Genomic DNA, 22993 nt, shown 5'->3' on the forward strand with positions numbered 1-22993 from the left:
TTGGATTTGTCATCAACGACGCCGTGATAGCCCTAGACGGAGCTATTGACTTCAAGGAACTGTTTTCAAGTTTATTTTGATAACTGAAGATTTCCAAGTACTGTATTGTGGATTTTGATCGTTTTTGGTCTTGTCTTAAGTATATAAAAATATTGGATATTTTTCTAAACTGGTGTGGTGTCCTTTTGTAGTGCTTACACTGTGTTACTGTTGGTTATGTGCAAATGCTTTACCCAATGCCTCCAAGATCAGCCTGCCAGCTCGTGCCAAGCTGGCAAGGGGGTGAGCAGGGGTTATTTTAGGAGTGTAACTCCCTTATCCCGACTAGGCATCCCTTGCCAACTAGAGACCCAAGTTTCTAACATGGCAGTATAAACTGCACACTCAAGCTCTGCAATGGTGTTTAAAGGGTTACTTGAGTGGGTTGCACAATCAGTGCTGCAGACCCACTAATAGCATTTAATTTACAGGCCCTGGGTACATGAAGTGCACTACAGTAGGAACTAATAAGTGATTTAAATATTCCAGTTTGGGATATATCAATCAGACCATATTTAAGGGAGTGAGCACAAGCACTTTATCACCAGTTAGCAGTGGTAAAGTGCACAGAGGCCCAAGGCCAACAAAATGAATTCAGCACAAAAAAAAATATTGACTGCTTCCCTCCATTTTTCTGTACCCATGTTTGCTGGTTCTAGGACTCTGCGTGCTTTAGCGCGGCTAATCAGTGCTAAAGTGCTTGAGCTCTCTCCCCTAAAACATGGTAACTTTGGATTGTACCCAATTGGCATATTTAATTTGCTGATAAGTCCCTAGAAATGTGCACCACATGTGCCCAGGGCCTGTAAATGAATTGCTACTAGTGGGCCCACAGCACCTCTAACCAGGTCTCAGGCCTGCCATAGCAGGGCCTGTGCTTGCAGTTCGCTGCACTGTGATTTGGAAGGTTTATTACATACAAGTCACTCCTAAAGACGGCCCTTGGCAACCCAGAGGGCAGGGTGCTACGTAACCAAAAAGGAAAGAAGCTTGTCTGCTTCACATATACTAACACTCAAGGTAGACCCCAGCAAAGTCTCTTACACAAAAAACTCTAGATTCACACAGCTTTAGTGCTCATCTTTTGAATGCAGGAATGTAACACTCAACAGGAAAAGAATGAACAGTTCATTTTTCAAAATGTATAGAGCGGAGTTGGACTCCAAGTTTAGAATTTCAAGTAACTTTAGCTTATTTTGGAACCAGTTCATGTTTTGTTGAAACGTACGTATTATTCAGGAGTTGCTGGGTGATTTGACAGGTGGAGTAAACCCATATTTATGCAGAAAAATGGGTGAATCACATAATTACAGTAGCCATAGATAGAGGATAGGAAGAGACAAAAAGAAACGGGGGAGAGAGCCAGCAGAATTATGGAAGGGAGAAAGAGTTTAGCTAGAGACAAACATCAGAAAATTGGGAGGCAGAATGGGAAGTGAGAGACCCTAGATAACATGGAGGGGCAGTACGAGAAGGCAAGCAGAGACGACAGAGCAAGTGAAAGAGACATAGTGGCAGGTGAGGGACGACAGCAGAGATAAAAGGGGGACGCAGCAATGATGGCTGAAGCTGCAGCAACAGGATTAAAGGAATCAGTAACAGAAAGCGGCAGGCGGGGGTGTGGGAGCACAAAAGGAGAGAGGGAGGAGCTGGAGGCCGCAGAATAGAAGCTATACAAGGAAAAACAGGCGAGACAGGCAGCCGAGATCTCGAAGAGCGAGAGGCAGCATGGTCCAGGGAGAGACAAGAACGATGGAAGGAGAGTAGAGATGGGGGACCAGAGTACCTGGGCAGCACAGACGGGTGGCTGGGCACAACCGAGGCGGAGTGCAGGACTCGCAGTGAGGAGGGGTGTGCTACTACAACAGAGATTGGAGGAAGCGGGTGACAACGATTGGGGGGCTGAGACAACAGAAACTAAGTTCCCTGGGAAAAGCAGAGACAGGGGGCCTGAGGTAGTGAATTGGGGGCCGGGGTCGGTAGTGACCGGGCTTTCTGGGGTCGGCAGTGACCGGGCTTTCTGGGGTCGGCAGTGACCGGGCTTTCTGGGGTCGGCAGTGACCGGGGCCAGGGACAGAAGGGGCCGGGGACTGCAGGGACGGCAGGGACCGGGGCCGGGGACGGCAGGGACCGGGGCCGGGGACTGCAGGGACGGCAGGGACGGCAGGGACTGGGGACGGCAGTGACTGGGGCCGGGGTCGGCAGTGACTGGGGCCGGGGTCGGCAGTGACTGGGGTTTCTGGGGGACAGCAGTGACTGGGGTTTCTGGGGGACAGCAGTGACTGGGGTTTCTGGGGGACAGCAGTGACTGGGGTTTCTGGGGGACAGCAGTGACTGGGGTTTCTGGGGGACAGCAGTGACTGGGGTTTCTGGGGGACAGCAGTGACTGGGGTTTCTGGGGGACAGCAGTGACTGGGGTTTCTGGGGGACAGCAGTGACTGGGGTTTCTGGGGGACAGCAGTGACTGGGGTTTCTGGGGACAGCAGTGACCGTGGCCAGGGTCAGCAGTGACAGGGGTTTCTGGGGACAGCAGTGACAGGGGTTTCTGGGGACAGCAGTGACCGTGGCCAGGGTCAGCAGTGACAGGGGTTTCTGGGGTCAGCAGTGACAGGGGTTTCTGGGGTCAGCAGTGACTGGGGTTTCTGGGGTCAGCAGTGACTGGGGTTTCTGGGGACAGCAGTGACTGGGGTTTCTGGGGACAGCAGTGACTGGGGTTTCTGGGGACAGCAGTGACCGTGGCCAGGGTCAGGGTCAGCAGTGACAGGGGTTTCTAGGGTCAGCAGTGACAATGGTTTCTAGGGTCAGCAGTGACCGGGGCCGGGGTCGGCAGTCACTGGGGCCGGGGTCGGCAGTCACTGGGGCCGGGGTCGGCAGTCACTGGGGCCGGGGTCGGCAGTCACTGGGGCCGGGGTCGGGGGTTTCTGGGGGTCAGCAGTGACTGGGGTTTCTGGGGAGAGCAGTGACAGGGGTTTCTGGGGAGAGCAGTGACAGGGGTTTCTGGGGAGAGCAGTGACCGGGGTTTCTGGGGTCGGCAGTGACCGGGGCCAGGGACAGAAGGGGCCGGGGACTGCAGGGACAGCAGGGACTGGGGTCGGGGACGGCAGGGACGGCAGGGACCGGGGACGGCAGTGACTGGGGCCGGGGACGGCAGGGACGACTGGGGCAGGGGACGGCAGTGACTGGGGCCGGGGACGGCAGTGACTGGGGCCGGGGACGGCAGTGACTGGGGGTCAGCAGTGACTGCGGGTCAGCAGTGACTGGGGTTTCTGGGGGTCAGCAGTGACTGGGGTTTCTGGGGGACAGCAGTGACTGGGGTTTCTGGGGGACAGCAGTGACTGGGGTTTCTGGGGGACAGCAGTGACTGGGGTTTCTGGGGGACAGCAGTGACTGGGGTTTCTGGGGGACAGCAGTGACTGGGGTTTCTGGGGGACAGCAGTGACTGGGGTTTCTGGGGACAGCAGTGACCGTGGCCAGGGTCAGCAGTGACAGGGGTTTCTAGGGTCAGCAGTGACCGGGGTTTCTGGGGACAGCAGTGACTGGGGTTTCTGGGGACAGCAGTGACCGTGGCCAGGGTCAGCAGTGACTGGGGTTTCTGGGGACAGCAGTGACTGGGGTTTCTGGGGACAGCAGTGACTGGGGTTTCTGGGGACAGCAGTGACTGGGGTTTCTGGGGACAGCAGTGACTGGGGTTTCTGGGGACAGCAGTGACCGTGGCCAGGGTCAGCAGTGACAGGGGTTTCTAGGGTCAGCAGTGACAATGGTTTCTAAGGTCAGCAGTGACAATGGTTTCTAGGGTCAGCAGTGACCGGGGCCGGGGACGGCAGTCACTGGGGTCGGGGTCGGCAGTCACTGGGGCCGGGGTCGGCAGTCACTGGGGTCGGGGTCGGGGGTTTCTGGGGGTCAGCAGTGACTGGGGTTTCTGGGGGTCAGCAGTGACTGGGGTTTCTGGGGAGAGCAGTGACAGGGGTCAGGGACAACAGTGACCGTGGCCAGGGTCAGCAGTGACAGGGGTTTCTAGGGTCAGCAGTGAGCGGGGTTTCTGGGGGTCAGCAGTGAGCGGGGTTTCTGGGGGTCAGCAGTGAGCGGGGTTTCTGGGGGTCAGCAGTGACTGGGGTTTCTGGGGAGAGCAGTGACAGGGGTCAGGGACAACAGTGACCGTGGCCAGGGTCAGCAGTGACCGGGGTTCAGTGACCGGGGCCGGGGACGGCAGTCACTGGGGCCGGGGTCGGCAGTCACTGGGGCCGGGGTCGGCAGTCACTGGGGCCGGGGTCGGCAGTCACTGGGGCCGGGGTCGGGGGTTTCTGGGGGTCAGCAGTGACTGGGGTTTCTGCCGCTGACCGCGGCCCCCGCAGGGGGCCACTCGGCGGTCGGCGCCTTAGTGGCCCCGGGGCCCCAGTCACCCCTCCCCACCCCCTCCCTAAGGGGGGGGGGCGGGGACGCAGACTGGAGCCCCCCTCCGTTGGCAGGGCCGGAGGTGACACGCAATGCGTGTCACTTCCTGGCCGAGGGGGAGGCTATTTAGCCTTCCCCTGCCCTCACTGGCGACCTCTTTTGTCGCCCGCCTCGCCTTTTGTCGGTCGCTGTCTCAGGGTCTGTGGCCGTCGACATCGCCTCGCGGGTCCCACCGTCACCATTTGCTGCACCTAGGTGAGTCTTGCTTAACCCTTCTCGCCCCGGCCCCGTCCCTGGGCAGTACCAGGTCGACGGGGCCCTGTGGCCCGGATGGCCACGGGCGGGGGGGGGGGGGGGCGCAAGTTGGGCCAAGAAGGCTCGGGGCCTCGTTAGGGATGTGGTTCGGTTGCGTGCGCTTACCCCACACCCCCCTTGCACCATGGCTTACAAGCTACATTCTGCTTAGCGTTTTTGAGGCCAGCCTCTCTTGGGGCTCACGGCTGGTCGGGGGGGGGGGGGGTTCGGCGCCCGTCCGTTGAGAGGGTACCTCTGCGCGGCACCATATGGGGTGCCTGAGCCAAAACGAGGAGCCTCCAGAGAGGTCCCGGAAGCCGTGTCGGCGCCCCGCTAGTCCTGCGGGCGGTTGTGGGCCTGAACAACCGGGGGCTTGCTATGCGACGCTCCGCCCCGAGAGGGGGGGCGTGAGTAGAATTACCAACGGCACGTGATCGTAGAAAGAATCACCTGGAGGGCAGCACCGGCGGGCATCGCTCCCGCGCTGCCCGGCTCATCAGACGGGCAGGCGACCCAGATGGTTGCCTGCCCTTGGATCGCCCGTAAGATAACCCACCCATTACATATATTGGAATTATGTAATAAACCTGCAGCAATTGTTACCCACCTACAACTGTTTCGTGTGTTTCATTGGGTAACCTAATTTGGGGGAGGGGGGACAGCGGGGTGCCCCTGGGGGTACTATGCCGCTGACCGCGGCCCCCGCAGGGGGCCACTCGGCGGTCGGCGCCTTAGTGGCCCCGGTCACCCCTCCCCACCCCCTCCCTAAGGGGGGGGCGGGGACGCAGACTGGAGCCCCCCTCCGTTGGCAGGGCCGGAGGTGACGCATCTGGCCGAGGGGGAGGCTATTTAGCCTTCCCCCGCCCTCACTGGCGACCTCTTTTGTCGCCCGCCTCGCCTTTTCCCTCCCTACCGCTTACCCGGCGTAGGCATGGGTGGGGGGGTTGTTCTGAGCGTTGTAATGTTTTCTTTTTCGTTGCAGGCGGAGTTACAGGGCGATCTGGAAGCAGGCCGGTACAAAGGGTACCTCTGCGCGGCACCATAGGGGGTGCCTGAGCCAAAACGAGGAGCCTCCAGAGAGGTCCCGGAAGCCGTGTCGGCGCCCCGCTAGTCCTGCGGGCGGTTGTGGGCCTGAACAACCGGGGGCTTGCTATGCGACGCTCCGCCCCGAGAGGGGGGGCGTGAGTAGAATTACCAACGGCACGTGATCATAGAAAGAATCACCTGGAGGGCAGCACCGGCGGGCATCGCTCCCGCGCTGCCGGCTCATCAGGCGGGCAGGCAACACAGATGGTTGCCTGCCCTTGGATCACCCGTAAGATCACCCACCCATTACATATCTTGGAATTATGTAATAAACCTGCAGCAATTGTTACCCACCTACAACTGTTTCGTGTGTTTCATTGGGTAACCTAATTTGGGGGAGGGGGGACAGCGGGGTGCCCCTGGGGGTACTATGGGGGTCAGCAGTGACTGGGGTTTCTGGGGAGAGCAGTGACAGGGGTCAGGGACAACAGTGACCGTGGCCAGGGTCAGAAGTGACAGGGGTTTCTAGGATCAGCAGTGACAGGGGTTTCTAGGGTCAGCAGTGACCGGGGTTTCTGGGGGTCAGCAGTGAGCGGGGTTTCTGGGGGTCAGCAGTGAGCGGGGTCAGGGACAACAGTGACCGTGGCCAGGGTCAGCAGTGACCGGGGTTTCTGGGGGTCAGCAGTGACCGGGGTTTCTGGGGGTCAGCAGTGACCGGGGTTTCTGGGGACAGCAGTGAACAGGGCCAGGGAAAGCAGTGACCAGGGGGCCGGAGAGAGAAGTAATCAGGGTGTCGAGGACAGTAGTGACTGAGGAGCAAAGCGACAGCAATGACCGGGGCTGCGGTCCGAAGACAGGGGCCATGGACTGTAGAGGTTGGGAAGGGGGCTGCAGAAACGGGAGACCGTGGCTGCTGAGCTGGGGCCGGAGCAAAACCTAGACGGCAGGAATGGTACTGTAGTCGGGCAGTAAACAGACAGGCGGCAGAGAGACAGATGTAAAAGGTGCTGGATACACAAAGGTAGAGGAGACATGAGGAGGAAAGCAGAGGTCGTGGAGGTGAATGAAGCAATCGTTGGAGAGAGGTGGAGGTGGTCTGTGTATGTGTCGATAGAGAGTTAGGACAAAGTGTTGGGGAGGGACAGACACAAGTAGTGCGCGTTTCGTTCTGTCCACAGGAGCACATAGGTCCCTCATCTGTACGTGAGAGTGCACTCCTCAGAGGTCAGAGTGCACCCCTCAGAGGTCAGAGTGCACGCGTTTGTGTTCTACTGTAAAATCGCCTTTCTATAGCGCTTAATACCAAGGTGGTCGGGTTCTCAGCTGGGAACGCAGTTTGCTCAGTGTAGTTCCGGGGGACGGGATGCCGTCTAGACGGGTCTACGTCTACGTGATCATGTTTTATCAGAACACCTGGATATTGGATGACAGAAACGGATGCCCAGTGGACAAGAAGCCCAGAGGCCCACTATAATTTCTGGTTGTGGTTCCCATGCGTATCCCGGCATCCAACCAGGAAGGCAGTAGGCTCAAGTAAATAACCAGTGTGGTTGATTGCACAGTGCCTGGTAGTCCATCTAGGCGGTATATGTGTTCATGAACTCAGGGTCTGCTGTAGCGCTGGTGGCACCCGGTGCGACATTGCTTGTTGGCACCCCCAGCAACCACCTCCACCACGGATTTCCTCACACTACCCTTTAACAGTGCCCCTCAAGTCCCCATAACCACTCTCTCTCAGGTTCATTTAATTTGTTTTATAGTGCCGCCACTCATTCCAGTGTAGGGTGTCAGAGCACTTTACATCACACATACTGCAGAGAGACAATCAATCATAGGTGTATAGGAAATGTTACATACGACAGAGGACTACAAGGTGTGGGAGTCACGTCATCCATACTGGTAGACAGTATGGTTTGAGAGTACTTGGTCTGGGGAAGCACAATCTCAGAATTTAAAACTAAAACCATGGTTGGGGCTTCTCTTTAATAATCAAATATGATTTCTATCCAAATGAACACTTTTTCCAACATTTAGGATAACAAAAGACTGGGAAAAGAACATAACTCTTTGATCTATACCCTGCAGTTTGCATGTAGCTCTTTGATAACAGTTAATAGCTCACTGTTCTATGTTAGGATTTTAACTTATAAAATGCAAGTAACAAAGGATCTCTCTGACAAAACCAGCAACGCACTGACCTATTTGCATTATATGCTCTTTGCAATCTGAATGGTACACGTTCTTTGCAGCAGGCATATTAACCCTCTAGGTTATCTTGCCATTAGTCAAAACTTCCACTAGACAAACCCCAACTCTCCAGGAAGAACATTATTCTATGGAGTTATCTTGACATTTTTATGGTTGCCTGAAAATTGCTGAAGGCCAGGAAAGAACGCGTCAGCAGGTGCTTTTAAATGCATAATATACTTAAAACGCAAAGTCAGCGCCCGTGCGGCCGCACCGGGCGCACCGCCCTAGAACCAGCCCTGCAGGAAGCCTGTGAGTAGCAGGCAGGAACCCGGAGGACAATGGTGTTCAAAGCACATTAAGCATTCCTGGGCTGGGAGTGTGGTATCTGTTCGGTGGAGGAGCCGCTGGGTGATTTAATAACAGCCTGGGAGTGGTCTGTGCTGCTGCTTGCAGTTTGCAATCGGTAGATCTCTTTATCACATCCAAGGAGGCAGGTGTGGTCAGAGTTGTTTTAAGGCATGGGCTCTGGCCCAGGGCCCCCACCTTTCTAGGGGCCCCATCATTAAGCTTTCAGGAACGTACCAGAGAGCGGCATAACCTATAAACAATGGGGCCCCTACACAATATGAAAAGGGGCTCCCAGGTCTCCAATATCTCATACATTTTCAAAGGCTTTGCACTGAATGGAGGCCCCCTGAAGGACTGGGGACCCTATAAAGGTTTGGGGGCCAACAAAGAGGGCTCTCAATGATCAGAACATAGTGAATGAGCTGGAAAGAAATCATAAATTCAGAGTTTATCCGAGCAGGGTGCCCCAAATTATGTTCCACCTGGGTTCCCCGAAATCCTTAAAATGTCCCAGGGTGTGGCAGCAGTTCAATGTGGGATTAGAGGATGGCCCCAGTCACCTAGCTTCAGCCTGCATCTACCCAAAATAGGATCACAGAAAGTGATTGAATTAAGAATAAGGGATCAAGGCAGGGTACAGGTGTAAGGGAGGAAGATTACGATAAAAAAGGGATTAAGGATTAAAGTCATGAAGTGAGATTAGGGTCAGGGATTAAAACAGGGGTTACAGATCAGGTCAATGGAAGCGTCAGGTCTCTGGTAAAGGTAAAAGTCTGAGGGAAGGAGCCAGAAAAATGTATCACAAAAACCAAGAGTTCAGGGTTAGAAATCCGGATTCATTAGTGGAGTGAATCCAAAGTTAAAATCAGATTAAAAGTGGCCTTAAAATACTCCGCGTATTGGAAATTATGACGGACTTCGTGCAATGAAAGTTAAGAACACATCAAAACTCAGCTGTAATTCATTTCAGGCGCCGCATCAGATCGGACGAAATGACATCATTTGTAATGAAAGCAGTACTGTTTCAACTTGTTCAAAGAATGTGCCACAAGGTTTGGGATATCAATCTCACCTGTTGCCATAGGGGCGGATGTTGTGGAGGATAATCCTGTTGCCTTCGTAAGAAGAATGGGTGCCAAGGTGGTTTCATTCTGTATTGGTTCCGACGGTCTTGTGCTTATTATTGTGTTGCCGCCTGTTGTGGATTTTTCTGTTGTGATCTGTGTTGTAGGGACTAATGACGTGTTATTCTCTGTGGTGTTTGGTGATGTCGTACCTACTTCAGTGCTTAGTGTGGCAGTCTCTCCTACACTGCTTAGTGTGGTAATCCGTACTAAGGCGGTTCGGACAGTAGTCCCTACGCCAGTGCTTGGTGGGGTAGTCTCTGCTGAAGTGCTTTGTGTGGTAGTTCCTGCTACACTGGTTCGGGCGGTAGTACCTACTTCAGTGCTTGGTGGGGTAGTCTCTGCTGAAGTGCTTTGTGTGGTAGTCCCTGCTACATTGGTTCGGGCAGTAGTCCCCACATCAGTGCTTGGTGGGGTAGTCTCTGCTGCAGTGCTTTGTGTGGTAGTCCCTGTTATGGTGGTTTGGGCGGTAGTCCCTACTTCAGTGCTTTGTGGGGTAATTCCTGCTACGGTGGTTCGGGCGGTTGTCCCTACTTCAATGCTTGGTGGGGTAGTCTCTGCTACACTGCTTTGTGTCGTAGTCCCTGCTACGGTGGTTTGGGCGCTAGTCCCTACTTCACTGCTTGGTGGGGTAGTCTCTGCTACAGTGCTTTGTGTGGCAGTCCCTGCTACAGTGGTTAGTTTGGTAGTCCCTGCTTCAGCCCTTGGGAAGGTTGTCCCTACTCTGGTGCTTAGTGTGGTAGTCCCTGCTATGCTGGTGAGGGAGGTAGTCCCTTCTCTGGTGCTTAGTGTAACATTCTCTGCTGTGGTAGCTCCTTTCAAGGTCTCTGCTGTGGTTCTTGTGGTTGTTCTTCCTGTATTTGTGGCTCTCGGGTCTGCTGTGGCACCATCAGTCTTCCACCCAGGTGATGTGCCTCTTGCTACCACAGTGGTTGCGAGTGATGTCACAGAGGGTACATCCGTGGCATTCTGCGAAATCATGATCGACTCTAAACATGTTGGGTATAAAAAAATAGGAATTCTTCTTAGAATATTTCTGGCATCGTTTTGCACCATTAATGCTTTTTTACAGAAAGGTATTTCAACTAGAAGAAGAAAAGCACAACTTTGTACATTGTAATAGAGAGTAGCTGTTTGGGTCCTTCCCAGGAGCATAGCTGTCAAGAACACCGCAGGGGCTGTGGCCCTGGGGAAATGGGATCGGAGGGGCCCTCCACTATGATTATCTTTGCCAACCCAACCACAGAGCACTGGCACCATTTCACTTGCCTCACAATGAGTTTAGAAGATTCATTATTAAGGAGAGGCCCTTGAGGGGCTAAATGGGATATCAAACAGCTGCTGGGGTTATTTTGAAACAGAACAAGAGTTAGAACATTAATGAAGCCTGTGTAAATTCAACTCAACACCCATGGAGTTTAAAAATCATTCCTTCAAGCAGTTTTTTTTTTTGCCTTGAAAGCATCTCATACGATCCATGGATCTTTCTCTGGTGCAATCATAGTAATATACGAGTTTTATCTAACCCCCATCTCTACCAAAATGGCCTATGTTGGCTATCCTTAGATAGTTCAAGGACCAGGAAGAAGCTGGCAGATGGCAGCTACAAGGGGCTGGAGAGAAAAATGAGAGAGCTAGGGAGGCAAGGGTGCGTCCGTATCCCCTGTTATATATATATGAGTTTTATCAAAAATGGACGAACCCAGTGGTGTTGGTACGATCACTGACAAGCAGTGCTTGGGAACCCACTAGGTGAGTAAAAGGCCCCTCACACACCAACCTGGTTGGTGTCATGCTTCATCATAGGGGCCCCAACGGGTGGCCGAGCGCCTCCCGGTTGTGTTGCAACGCCTGACTACAGCGGAGCTGGTGTGGTGTGATAGTGTGATGTGGTGAAAGATTAAAAATACCTCTGAGAATCCTTGCCGAGGGAAATGTATTGATGGCGGCTCAGGATATATTAAAATTAAAATTATGTGAAGCAACTACGAAAAGGATTACATTTCTGATAGTTGACTATGTGGTCGGTCTACATGTTTCAGCCTACCTCAGGATGTGCGGGGCTTTCTTCAGGACCAGAAAGTGCAGTGAGTGGCAAAATAGAGCCACGTGAATAGTGAAAAAAATTTTAAAAAGGTAATTTACCTACACACTCTCTAAGGTGTGTGGAAACTGTATCGGCTCACTGGCAGACACCGCAGCGAAAAAAGACCTGTGGGAAAGAAGAACACAATACACAGACACATATAGCAAATAGTGCTATGATTCGCAACAGATATAAAATGCAATCTTTTACTGACTGTGAAAGGATCAATGTTAGCAAACGGTCGTACAAGTGGCAACACACACTCTGTGACATGCGGCTATTGGTTGGTGCTGCACGATGTCAAGTGATTGAGCGGGCGGAATACGCCCTATGTGAGCTATCGGTGAGGTCAGCAGGGGGCGTGTGGACTGTCCTCGTGGGGTGCCTGGTTGGTGAAGCAGGCAACTTGAAACGGTGATGCCGTGTAGCCACTGGCTAGAATGGTAGGGCTAGATCGCAACGAGTGAGCGATGGTGCGATTAGCATGTCAATGGGCTGTGCGTGTACCAAACTGAGTGTAGGGTACAGTGGTGGGGCAATTACCCCTGGGTGGCGCGCCACAAATAGAAAATAAAAATAAGGAATAGGAAGTATTACACTATGGCTGAATTTTGATCGCTGATCAGGAAGGGGAGGAGTGCGCTCCTCGTAACACAGATTCTGCGAAAGAACGAGATAATGTCAGGCAAGGGCATATTAGAAGTAGATAGCCCGGCAGAGCCAGCAAAAAGCAGCGCGCGTCACCTTACTTGGTCAGGAAGCAGCACCCGCATGGCACCTACTGTGGTCTCCCGGTTCCTGGATGGTATGGAGTCCAAGATAATGGGAGAATATAAGGGAACAGGGGCCATTGCGTACGTGCTGAGGGTCCAGTGATCGCAGGAGGGGCAGAGCAGTCTGCGCATGTGTCAGAAAGGAATGCTAATTGCACGCGAATGCGGGATGGAGGTTGCTTGGGGCGCGCATGCGTCCAGAATGCTGCTCAGGCGCGCATGCGCAGAGAACTAGGAATGTGAAGTAACACAAGGAAACGGAGCACTCGAGGAGCTGATTATGGTGCTGAGACGAGGGTGTAAGCAGCAGGCTGGAATTTAGACAGCGGCTGTTATGCTTATGAATAAAAAAGCCATGCTGGAGAATGTGAGGATATGGGTGGTGTAAGGCGGGAATACACATGCTGTAGAAGCTCTGGAACATGCCAGAGACTGCAGGCATATGGTTAGGGTCTCCTCAGGCTATTCCAGGGGATATTGTCGTTTAGCCCAGTTATATGGCTAGAGAGGCGATAAATCCATCTTTGTTCCTGTTCAAAAAGGCGACTCTGAATGTTGGGTAAGTTGTTGTCCAGGGCCTCCAGGACAACCCATCTCATGTCGTTGGTGGTGTGGCCTTTTTCTAAAAAATGATTCGTCATTTTTGTGATGTTTTTCCTGCAGCGTATTGTGCTGCGATGCTCGCAAATTCTGGTTTTCACCTTCCGGGTAGTCATGCCAATATAGATGAGATTACATGGGCACGTTATTCGGTACACCACATTTTCAATGTTACAATTCGTGTGTTTGCGTAGTTCCCATGTTTTGCCGGGTTCAAGGTTCAAGCATTTGGTCGTTTGTGATATGGCAGACACTGCAGTTGCCGCAGGGGAAATGTCCTTTGATGTTAGGAAGACCCCAGGCGTTGAGGACCGTATTGGTGGGCCTGGGAAGGGATAGCGGTCTCGTGGATACAACAGTGTCTTTAATGGTGCAGGCTCTTTTGTTAGATAAGAGGGGAGGTTCCCAATTGAGTTTGCCCGTGTTAAGTATTTTTCAATTCCTTTTGATGATTTGGGCAACTTTATGCGTCACTGTGTTATAGGTAGTCACGCATGTCAATGGCGGATTGGTGGGTTCCTTGATGTAGTTGTCCAAAAGCCCGTCACGATTTTGATTCCTGGCCCTTTTGTTGGCTGCCTTGGTTATTTTGTGTGGATAGCCTCGTTGGTGCAGCTTCTGGCAGAGATTAGTGGCCTGTGTCTTGTAGTCTTTGATGTCACTGCAATTCCTACGGAGGCGGAGGAATTGACCGTACGGGAGATTTTCACGGAGGACTCGGGGATGGAAACTGGTAAAGTGCAGTAGGGAATTGCGGGCCGTTGGTTTGAAGTGCGTCTTGCTAATGAGGCCCCCCGAGGCTGCTTGTATATCCAAGTCAAGAAAGGTAGTCTGGTGCCGGTCTGCGTTGTGTGTGAATTTAAGATTAGGGTCACACGTGTTGATCCATTCGCAGAATGAGGCCAGGGATTCTTGTGATCCCTCCCAAATCAGAAGGATATCGTCAATGTATCGCCTATAAAATTTGATTTGGGGAATGCGTGGTATGCTGTTATTGAGAAGGTGTTTCGTCTCAAAGTGGTATACATATAAGCCCTCTATGCTGGGGGCGAAAACGCTCCCCATAGATGTGCCGTACTTCTGTAGGTAGAGTTTGCCCTGGTATTCAAAGTAATTCTCTTTGAGCGCTAGGGTGGCGCATTTCAGTACAAAGGAAGGTGGGGTTCTGTGTTGCCAGTTGGAGTCTTTTAGAGCCTCTTCCAATACTCTCAGAGTGTCATCTTGGGGGAGACTTGTATACAAGCTTTCCACGTCGAGTGACACGAGAAAGGAGGTGTTAGGGTCGTAGTGCATATCTGCTAGAAGTCCTAGGAGGTCCTTGGTGTCTTTGAGATATGTGCTGGTGGATTGGACCAACGGTTGCAGGAAATGGTCACAGAATCGTGATAGAGGTTCTAGTAAGGATCCGATGCCTGAAACGATGGGGCGTCCAGGAGGGGGGGTTTTGTTTTTATGGATTTTTGGAACTGTGTAAAAATATGGAATTTTGCCTTGTGTGGTTGTGAGGAATTTGGCCTCGTTCTTTGATATTTGGCCAGAGTGTTCCGCATCATCCACTATGGATTGTATGCGAATTTTCAAGGTGGGTGTAGGGTCGTGTGTGAGTAACTCGTAATTCTTGGTGTCATTTAGTAGGCGCTCACATTCTTGATGGTAGTCATCCTTGTTGAGTATGACCGTACCTCCCCCTTTATCTGCTGGTTTGATGATAATGTCTGGGTTGTTTTTCAGAGACATTAAAGCCATACGTTCTGTTTTGCTGGTGTTTTGAAACGTGTGGGGTACTTTAAGTGCTTCTATTTCTTTATACACTGTCTGTTCATATACCAAGATCTCAGGTGGTATGGAGCATGGTGGAGGCATGAATGAAGACTTGACTCTGAGGGTTCACGTTGGACGACGTCAGCAGCATACTTGACAATCCCCCTCTACTGGCAGATTTCAATCTGGCATCATCCATTGCCCAAACAGCAGATTGGAAAAATCTTAATGAGAAAAAACGCAACAGAATACGAACTATACTCCACGGAGTCATTCTGACCGAATACCTACGGAACAATACCGCACCCAAGGGCCTAATTGTCACCAATGCCCCACGAATCTTCCTCGAAGATCCCACCTTTCGGAAAGATTGGGCTCAAATAGCATGGAGATGTACCCGTGACTGGATGATTCTCATCATCCAAACATCCAAACGTCTCTCTGATGCCTTTCTCATCGAAATACAAGCTACAGAAACCCATTTCAAAGCTACACTTTCCTCATTCAAGAAAAGACTGGACGAAACAAACAAAGAAATCAACGAATACAAAGAAGGCCTTACGCAAAGTAAGATTAACAAATTCCAGAAGGATCTCAAAAGATTCTCTTACGCCAAGACGTACCCCTACGCCGAAGCAGATTATCAACCACCTCATCGTGCTGACACAACAGGCACTTCATCGGACGATGACTCATCCGCAAGCAGTGGCTCTAGCAACAACAGCTACCGCAGACGCCAACAAGGTAGAAACGGACAACCTGGATGGCAACCACCCTGGCCCCACGGCCCCCAGGGACCCAATATGGCTTATCCACCTATGTACCAACCTGTACTCCCCCAGTTCGGATACGGCTGGAACCCGCCTTTTGGGCCCCCACCGCCATACCTGAATCAAAATCATCCACAGTCTTTTAGGAAGAGGCCGACGAGGACGCGGAAGGAGACGCAGAGGGAACACAGTACACTGGCAAGACAACCCGCAGCAAGGTGCCCAGAGAAGGAGCCAAACCAGAGACCAACAACCAGGCCCGAGCACGCGCTGAGTCTTGTCACTAACCTCTCCAACCATGTTCTTACATCCACAGAAATAGCGATCCTAGAAAAAGGCCTCGGCTATGCTCCCACAACCAAATTGGATACATTTAAATTACATTGTGAACTGGCGGAATTCTTCCGCAAAATCAAACTCAAGGCCTTCTTTGAAAACGCCCCCACTACCACTGATCTGGAAGACCAGGGGGACACCACCCTCAGAGTCAAGTCTTCATTCATGCCTCCACCGTGCTCCATACCACCTGAGATCTTGGTATATGAACAGACAGTGAATAAAGAAATAGAAGCACTTAAAGAACCCCACACGTTTCAAAACACCAGCAAAACAGAACGTATGGCTTTAATGTCTCTGAAAAACAACCCAGACATTGTCATCAAACCAGCAGATAAAGGGGGAGGTACGGTCATACTCAACAAGGATGACTACCATCAAGAATGTGAGCGCCTACTAAATGACACCAAGAATTACGAGTTACTCACACACGACCCTACACCCACCTTAAAATTCGCATACAATCCATAGTGGATGATGCGGAACACTCTGGCCAAATATCAAAGAACGAGGCCAAATTCCTCACAACCACACAAGGCAAAATTCCATATTTTTACACAGCTCCAAAAATCCATAAAAACAAAACCCCCCCTCCTGGACGCCCCATCGTTTCAGGCATCGGATCCTTACTAGAACCTCTATCACGATTCTGTGACCATTTCCTGCAACCGTTGGTCCAATCCACCAGCACATATCTCAAAGACACCAAGGACCTCCTAGGACTTCTAGCAGATATGCACTACGACCCTAACACCTCCTTTCTCGTGTCACTCGACGTGGAAAGCTTGTATACAAGTCTCCCCCAAGATGACACACTGACAGTATTGGAAGAGGCTCTAAAAGACTCCAACTGGCAACCCAGAACCCCACCTTCCTTTGTACTGAAATGCGCCACCCTAGCGCTCAAAGAGAATTACTTTGAATACCAGGGCAAACTCTACCTACAGAAGTACGGCACATCTATGGGGAGCGTTTTCGCCCCCAGCATAGCGGGCTTATATGTATACCACTTTGAGACGAAACACCTTCTCAATAACAGCATACCACGCATTCCCCAAATCAAATTTTATAGGCGATACATGGACGATATCCTTCTGATTTGGGAGGGATCACAAGAATCCCTGGCCTCATTCTGCGAATGGATCAACACGTGTGACCCTAATCTTAAATTCACACACAACGCAGACAGGCACCAGACTACCTTTCTTGACTTGGATATACAAGCAGCCTCGGGGGGCCTCATTAGCAAGACGCACTTCAAACCAACGGCCCGCAATTCCCTACTGCACTTTACCAGTTTCCATCCCCGAGTCCTCCGTGAAAATCTCCTGTACGGTCAATTCCTCCGCCTCCGTAGGAATTGCAGTGACATCAAAGACTACAAGACACAGGCCACTGATCTCTGCCAGAAGCTGCACCAACGAGGCTATCCACACAAAATAACCAAGGCAGCCAACAAAAGGGCCAGGAATCAAAATCGTGACGGGCTTTTGGACAACTACATCAAGGAACCCACCAATCCGCCATTGACATGCGTGACTACCTATAACACAGTGACGCATAAAGTTGCCCAAATCATCAAAAGGAATTGGAAAATACTTAACACGGGCAAACTCAATTGGGAACCTCCCCTCTTATCTAACAAAAGAGCCCGCACCATTAAAGACACTGTTGTATCCAAGAGACCGCTATCCCTTCCCAGGCCCACCAATACGGTCCTCAACGCCTGGGGTCTTCCTAACATCAAAGGACATTTCCCCTGCGGCAACTGCAGTGTCTACCATATCACAGAAACGACCAAATGCTTGAACCTTGAACCCGGCAAAACATGGGAACTACGCAAACACACGAATTGTAACACTGAAAATGTGGTGTACCGAATAACGTGCCCATGTAATCTCATCTATATTGGCATGACTACCCGGAAGGTGAATACCAGAATTTGCGAGCATCGCAGCACAATACGCTGCAGGAAAAACATCACAAAAATGACGAATCATTTTTTAGAAAAAGGCCACACCACCAACGACATGAGATGGGTCGTCCTGGAGGCCCTGGACAACAACTTACCCAACATTCAGAGTCGCCTTTTTGAACAGGAACAAAGATGGATTTATCGCCTCTCTAGCCATATAACTGGGCTAAACGACAATATCCCCTGGAATAGCCTGAGGAGACCCTAACCATATGCCTGCAGTCTCTGGCATGTTCCAGAGCTTCTACAGCATGTGTATTCCCGCCTTACACCACCCATATCCTCACATTCTCCAGCATGGCTTTTTTATTCATAAGCATAACAGCCGCTGTCTAAATTCCAGCCTGCTGCTTACACCCTCGTCTCAGCACCATAATCAGCTCCTCGAGTGCTCCGTTTCCTTGTGTTACTTCACATTCCTAGTTCTCTGCGCATGCGCTCCTGAGCAGCATTCTGGACGCATGCGCGCCCCAAGCAACCTCCATCCCGCATTCGCGTGCAATTAGCATTCCTTTCTGACACATGCGCAGACTGCTCTGCCCCTCCCGCGATCACTGGACCCTCAGCACATACGCAATGGCCCCTGTTCCCTTATATTCTCCCATTATCTTGGACTCCATACCATCCAGGAACCGGGAGACCACAGTAGGTGCCATGCGGGTGCTGCTTCCTGACCAAGTAAGGTGACGCGCGCTGCTTTTTGCTGGCTCTGCCGGGCTATCTACTTCTAATATGCCCTTGCCTGACATTATCTCGTTCTTTCGCAGAATCTGTGTTACGAGGAACGCACTCCTCCCCTTCCTGATCAGCGATCAAAATTCAGCCATAGTGTAATACTTCCTATTCCTTATTTTTATTTTCTATTTGTAGCGCGCCACCCAGGGGTAATCGCCCCACCACTGTACCCTACACTCAGTTTGGTACACGCACAGCCCATTGACATGCTAATCGCACCATCGCTCACTCGTTGCGATCTAGCCCGACCATTCTAGCCAGTGGCTACAAGGCATCACCGTTTCAAGTTGCCTGCTTCACCAACCAGGCACCCCACGAGGACAGTCCACACGCCCCCTGCTGACCTCACCGATAGCTCACATAGGGCGTATTCCGCCCGCTCAATCACTTGACATCGTGCAGCACCAACCAATAGCCGCATGTCACAGAGTGTGTGTTGCCACTTGTACGACCGTTTGCTAACATTGATCCTTTCACAGTCAGTAAAAGATTGCATTTTATATCTGTTGCGAATCATACCACTATTTGCTATATGTGTCTGTGTATTGTGTTCTTCTTTCCCACAGGTCTTTTTTCGCTGCGGTGTCTGCCAGTGAGCAGATACCGTTTCCACACACCTTAGAGAGTGTGTAGGTAAATTACCTTTTTAAAATTTTTTTCACTATTCACGTGGCTCTATTTTGCCACTCACTGCACTTTCTGGTCCTGAAGAAAGCCCCGCATATCCTGAGGTGGGCTGAAACATGTAGACCGACCACATAGTCAACTATCAGAAATGTAATCCTTTTCGTAGTTGCTTCACATAATTTTAATTTTAATATATCCTGAGCCGCCATCAATAAATTTCCCTCGGCAAGGATTCGCAGAGTTATTTTTAATCTTTCACCACATCACACTATCACACCACACCAGCTCCGCTGTAGTCAGGCGTTGCAGCACAACCGGGAGGCGCTCGGCCACCCGGTTGGGGCCCCTATGATGAAGCAGGACACCAACCAGGTTGGTGTGTGAGGGGCCTTTTACTCACCTAGTGGGTTCCCAAGCACTGCTTGCCAGTGATCGTACCAACACCACTGGGTTCGTCCATTTTTGATAAAACTCAGCTACAAGGGACTCCCATAAGTGTTCAAATAACTTTTGATAAATTCTTTAATTAAACATGCGACACAGGACCCACATAAAGCCATAAACTATAGGTTTATCACCAATATCCCTTTCTTATCCCAGGCGAGGCCTCAAGCTGCAGAACCAACTTGGAAAAAATCCCATCTGGGAAAGTACCAATCTGGGTTGAAACCCGGCAGAAGCGCCGAAGCAGAACCAGTGCCAAGTTATTGGATAAAAGGGACCTGGCTTTTCATGATACTGCTGCATTTGTCTACAGCCTTTGACACCCTGAGCATCATTCTGCTGCCAAGACTGCAGGCGGTGGTCCAGATTCTGAGTCAGCTGGCATGGGGGAATTTCCCCCTCGGACTGCTATGCCCGGGTAAGGCAATGTCACCAGCTTGTGCAGTGGCACGTGGGAGACTGAAGGGCTTAGGTTTGTCTACTCTTGCATATTAAGCCTCGCTAGAGGCAGCTTCAGCTGTATGCCTGGGTTTAATTCATCAACAAAAAATGAATAGATATACATAAAAGGGCTTGGACCATTTCCTCTTTACAGCTGCACTTCTATTTGATTGGGTATTAGATGTATTAATGCACCTAAGAGTGCAATCACTCTAGTGCCATTGCACCCGTTTCAGTAATGAGATCGACTGCCTTGCAGAGTGGCGGTCTTCTCTGTCCTTTGTCGAAAAATATGGGCTCCAATTTGGCCCCCTTCCCTGCTCTGTCATCTCTCTGAGGCCTAAGGTAATGTGTCATCTCTTAAGAAAACAAAGCTAGCGGTATCCCTCTAGGACAGCACCGGATTTAGAATTGACCCATCCTATCTAGTGGTGATATTTCCATTCACCATGAGTGTGCAGACTCGATTAGCACCCGCCAACACAGTGCTATTCCAAATTCTGGAGTAAAAGTGAAGAAAACAGCACAAATTGCACCACTCAAAATGTCCAATATAATGTAAATTAGTCCATATTCATGAGGTTTCTTTTCAAAGTAATCTTCTTTATTTCAATTGTCATATACACATTAAAACATCCAAAAACAGCCAAAGCAGCCGACGCGTTTTCGTCCACCTCGGGACTTCTTCAGGGCAAAAGAATTTGTTGTGTTAATCGTATTTTCTAATATATCTTTTCTGTATTTCCATTGTCATATGACTGAAAGCATCCATTTGTGTCATTCAAAGGGGTGTGTACCTCGATTACAATTTCAAAGATAAAAGTTATTCGCTAAGTAGTTAAGATGAATATTATCCTTCCAGCATTGGTCCTGTTTGAGTTCTATCCAAAGGAACGAATGATAGTATCGCTCTTTCAAATGCCCGAATCCGCATCTGTTTAAGGAAAGGACGTCACCCCCATCTTTGAAATTGTAATCGAAGTACACACCCCTTTGAATGACACAAATGGATGCTTTCAGTCATATGACAATGGAAATACAGAAAAGATATATTAGAAAATACGATGATTAACACAACAAATTATTTTGCCCTGAAGAAGTCCCGAGGTGGACGAAACGCGTCGGCTGCTTTGGCTGTTTTTGGATGTTTTAATGTGTATATGACAATTGAAATAAAGAAGATTGCTTTGAAAAGAAACCTCATGAATATGGACTAATTTACATTATATTGGACATTTTGAGTGGTGCAACTTGTGCTGTTTTCTTCAATGTGTCATCTCTGCTTCAATTTTCCCTTCTTCAGGACCATTGGTGTCTGGCCCAAATCAACCCTGAGCCATAACAAAAGCAAGAAAAGATAATAAAAAAAATACTAATTGGGGGTTTCATTGGCGCATCACACCCCTGGGCCCCTGTAACACTGCATCTTCAGCACAAATGATACCTACTACTCTGCCTACTCTCTCCACTGGCCCATTACTTCTAGACATAAGGCCCAAAGCAGGTTGTCTGCCCCTTTTGTGTAAAGAAAAAGAAAACAAAAAAAAAAAACAAAAAAAAACAAAGAGTAAAGCCCTCATCTCGCCACCTGTTAATTTGGACCTGCTCCCTGTGGAGCAAGGTTAACCTGAGCCCTAATGCTAACAAGGAAAAATGGGTTCCCACTCACCAGTTTGCTAGTAACAGTCTGAATTGGGGTGCACTGCCTTAGTGCGACTGCACCTGCTGCACTAATGTTAGTAATGGCCATTTAAATAAATCTCCACCTTCCTCAGGGGATCTCCCTGAGAGAGCTGTGTCTGTCCACTTGTAAAGAAATACATTCGCCCTCACCCAGCACCCCTTCCTCTGGGCCATCACCTTAAGGTTATTCATGAACAGAGAACTAAAGAATACACAGGCCTTCTCACCAGAGTACCTACAAACTGAAAAAAGGTAAAGGTTTGCTAATGGTTAATCACCAAATGTAAAGGCTGTTGGGACCCATGTACAGGCTTTAATTTATGAAGTCACTATTCTTTTTGAGAGGTGCTCTGAGGGTGTCCCTAGTTGGAAGTAGTTTGCACCCTATGCAAGTAGGGACCCACACTCTAGTCAGGGTAAGTGTAGTACACACTAAGTGTACCATTCTTACCCTCTGGTAGCTTGGCTCAGAGCAGTCAAGCTAAACTGAAGTCTGCGACAAATCTTCCCCCATTTGGGATTTCCACACAAGGTCCAAACTACTATCTTGCCTTTTCTGTCCAAACTCTATTCCGCCAATAGTCTCTACCACAGATGAGCTTTAACAACCATGAAAAGACGACAACCGATTCAGAACTCGGCTGCCAGACTACTCTTGCACATCAAACTGCGAGACCACATCTCCCCTGCCTTGAAAGTCCTGAATTGAACCGGTTGCCAGAAGATCCACGTTCAAGCTGCTTTGTATCACCCACAAAGCCATACATGGAATGGGACCATCATCAGGAATAAAATCACCAAACACATTCAGCAAAGGAACCTCTGCTCTAGTGTGGCACCTCGCCTCAAAATCCCAAGATACAAAATAAAAGCCATGGGTGGTACATCCTTCTCTGTTCAAGCAGCCAAACTATGGAACTATTTAATACATAAGATCCATAGACAACCACCTTATCTTCAGCAAACTACTCAAGAATTGGCTCTTCCCCACATAAGCACCATACACAAACAAATATACAGCATATCCCTCCGTACATAAGCATTTATTTGTACTATAGATATCTACCTATATATGTGTATTGCTTTGTATAAGCATGTAGAATAATTATGTTTAAAATGTTTGTGTTTTTCAGTACAACAACACTTGAAAATTGGAATTCATCCAATGCTTCTTTAATCTACATATACTTACTCCCTTTACCCATCTATATACTTTCCATGTTCTTATGGATCTATACATTTATTACTTTCTTCTAATTCAGCATATCCAATGGCCTATCCTATTTCTCACCTAGGTCTCTCTCAATATATCTTCTACCTCAACAATTTGACTCATCCCAAACCTCTAC

At 50.2% G+C, this 22993-nt stretch overlaps 1 protein-coding gene across 4 annotated transcripts in view; it reads right to left on the reverse strand.

The window, feature by feature from the left end:
* The window catches only part of LOC146859306 (uncharacterized), a 300182-nt gene that overhangs the window by 76064 nt on the left and 201125 nt on the right, over positions 1-22993 (reverse strand). For all 4 annotated transcript variants that reach the window (XM_085649974.1, XM_085649971.1, XM_085649973.1 and 1 more), the window contains one exon: positions 9362-10402. In XM_085649974.1, the coding sequence (XP_085506100.1) occupies positions 9362-10402 (1041 nt within the window). The remainder of the gene's footprint in view (positions 1-9361; positions 10403-22993) is intronic.

The sequence above is a fragment of the Triturus cristatus genome, chromosome 3_2 (genome assembly GCF_964204655.1).
Source record: "Triturus cristatus chromosome 3_2, aTriCri1.1, whole genome shotgun sequence".
Taxonomy (NCBI): domain Eukaryota; kingdom Metazoa; phylum Chordata; class Amphibia; order Caudata; family Salamandridae; genus Triturus; species Triturus cristatus.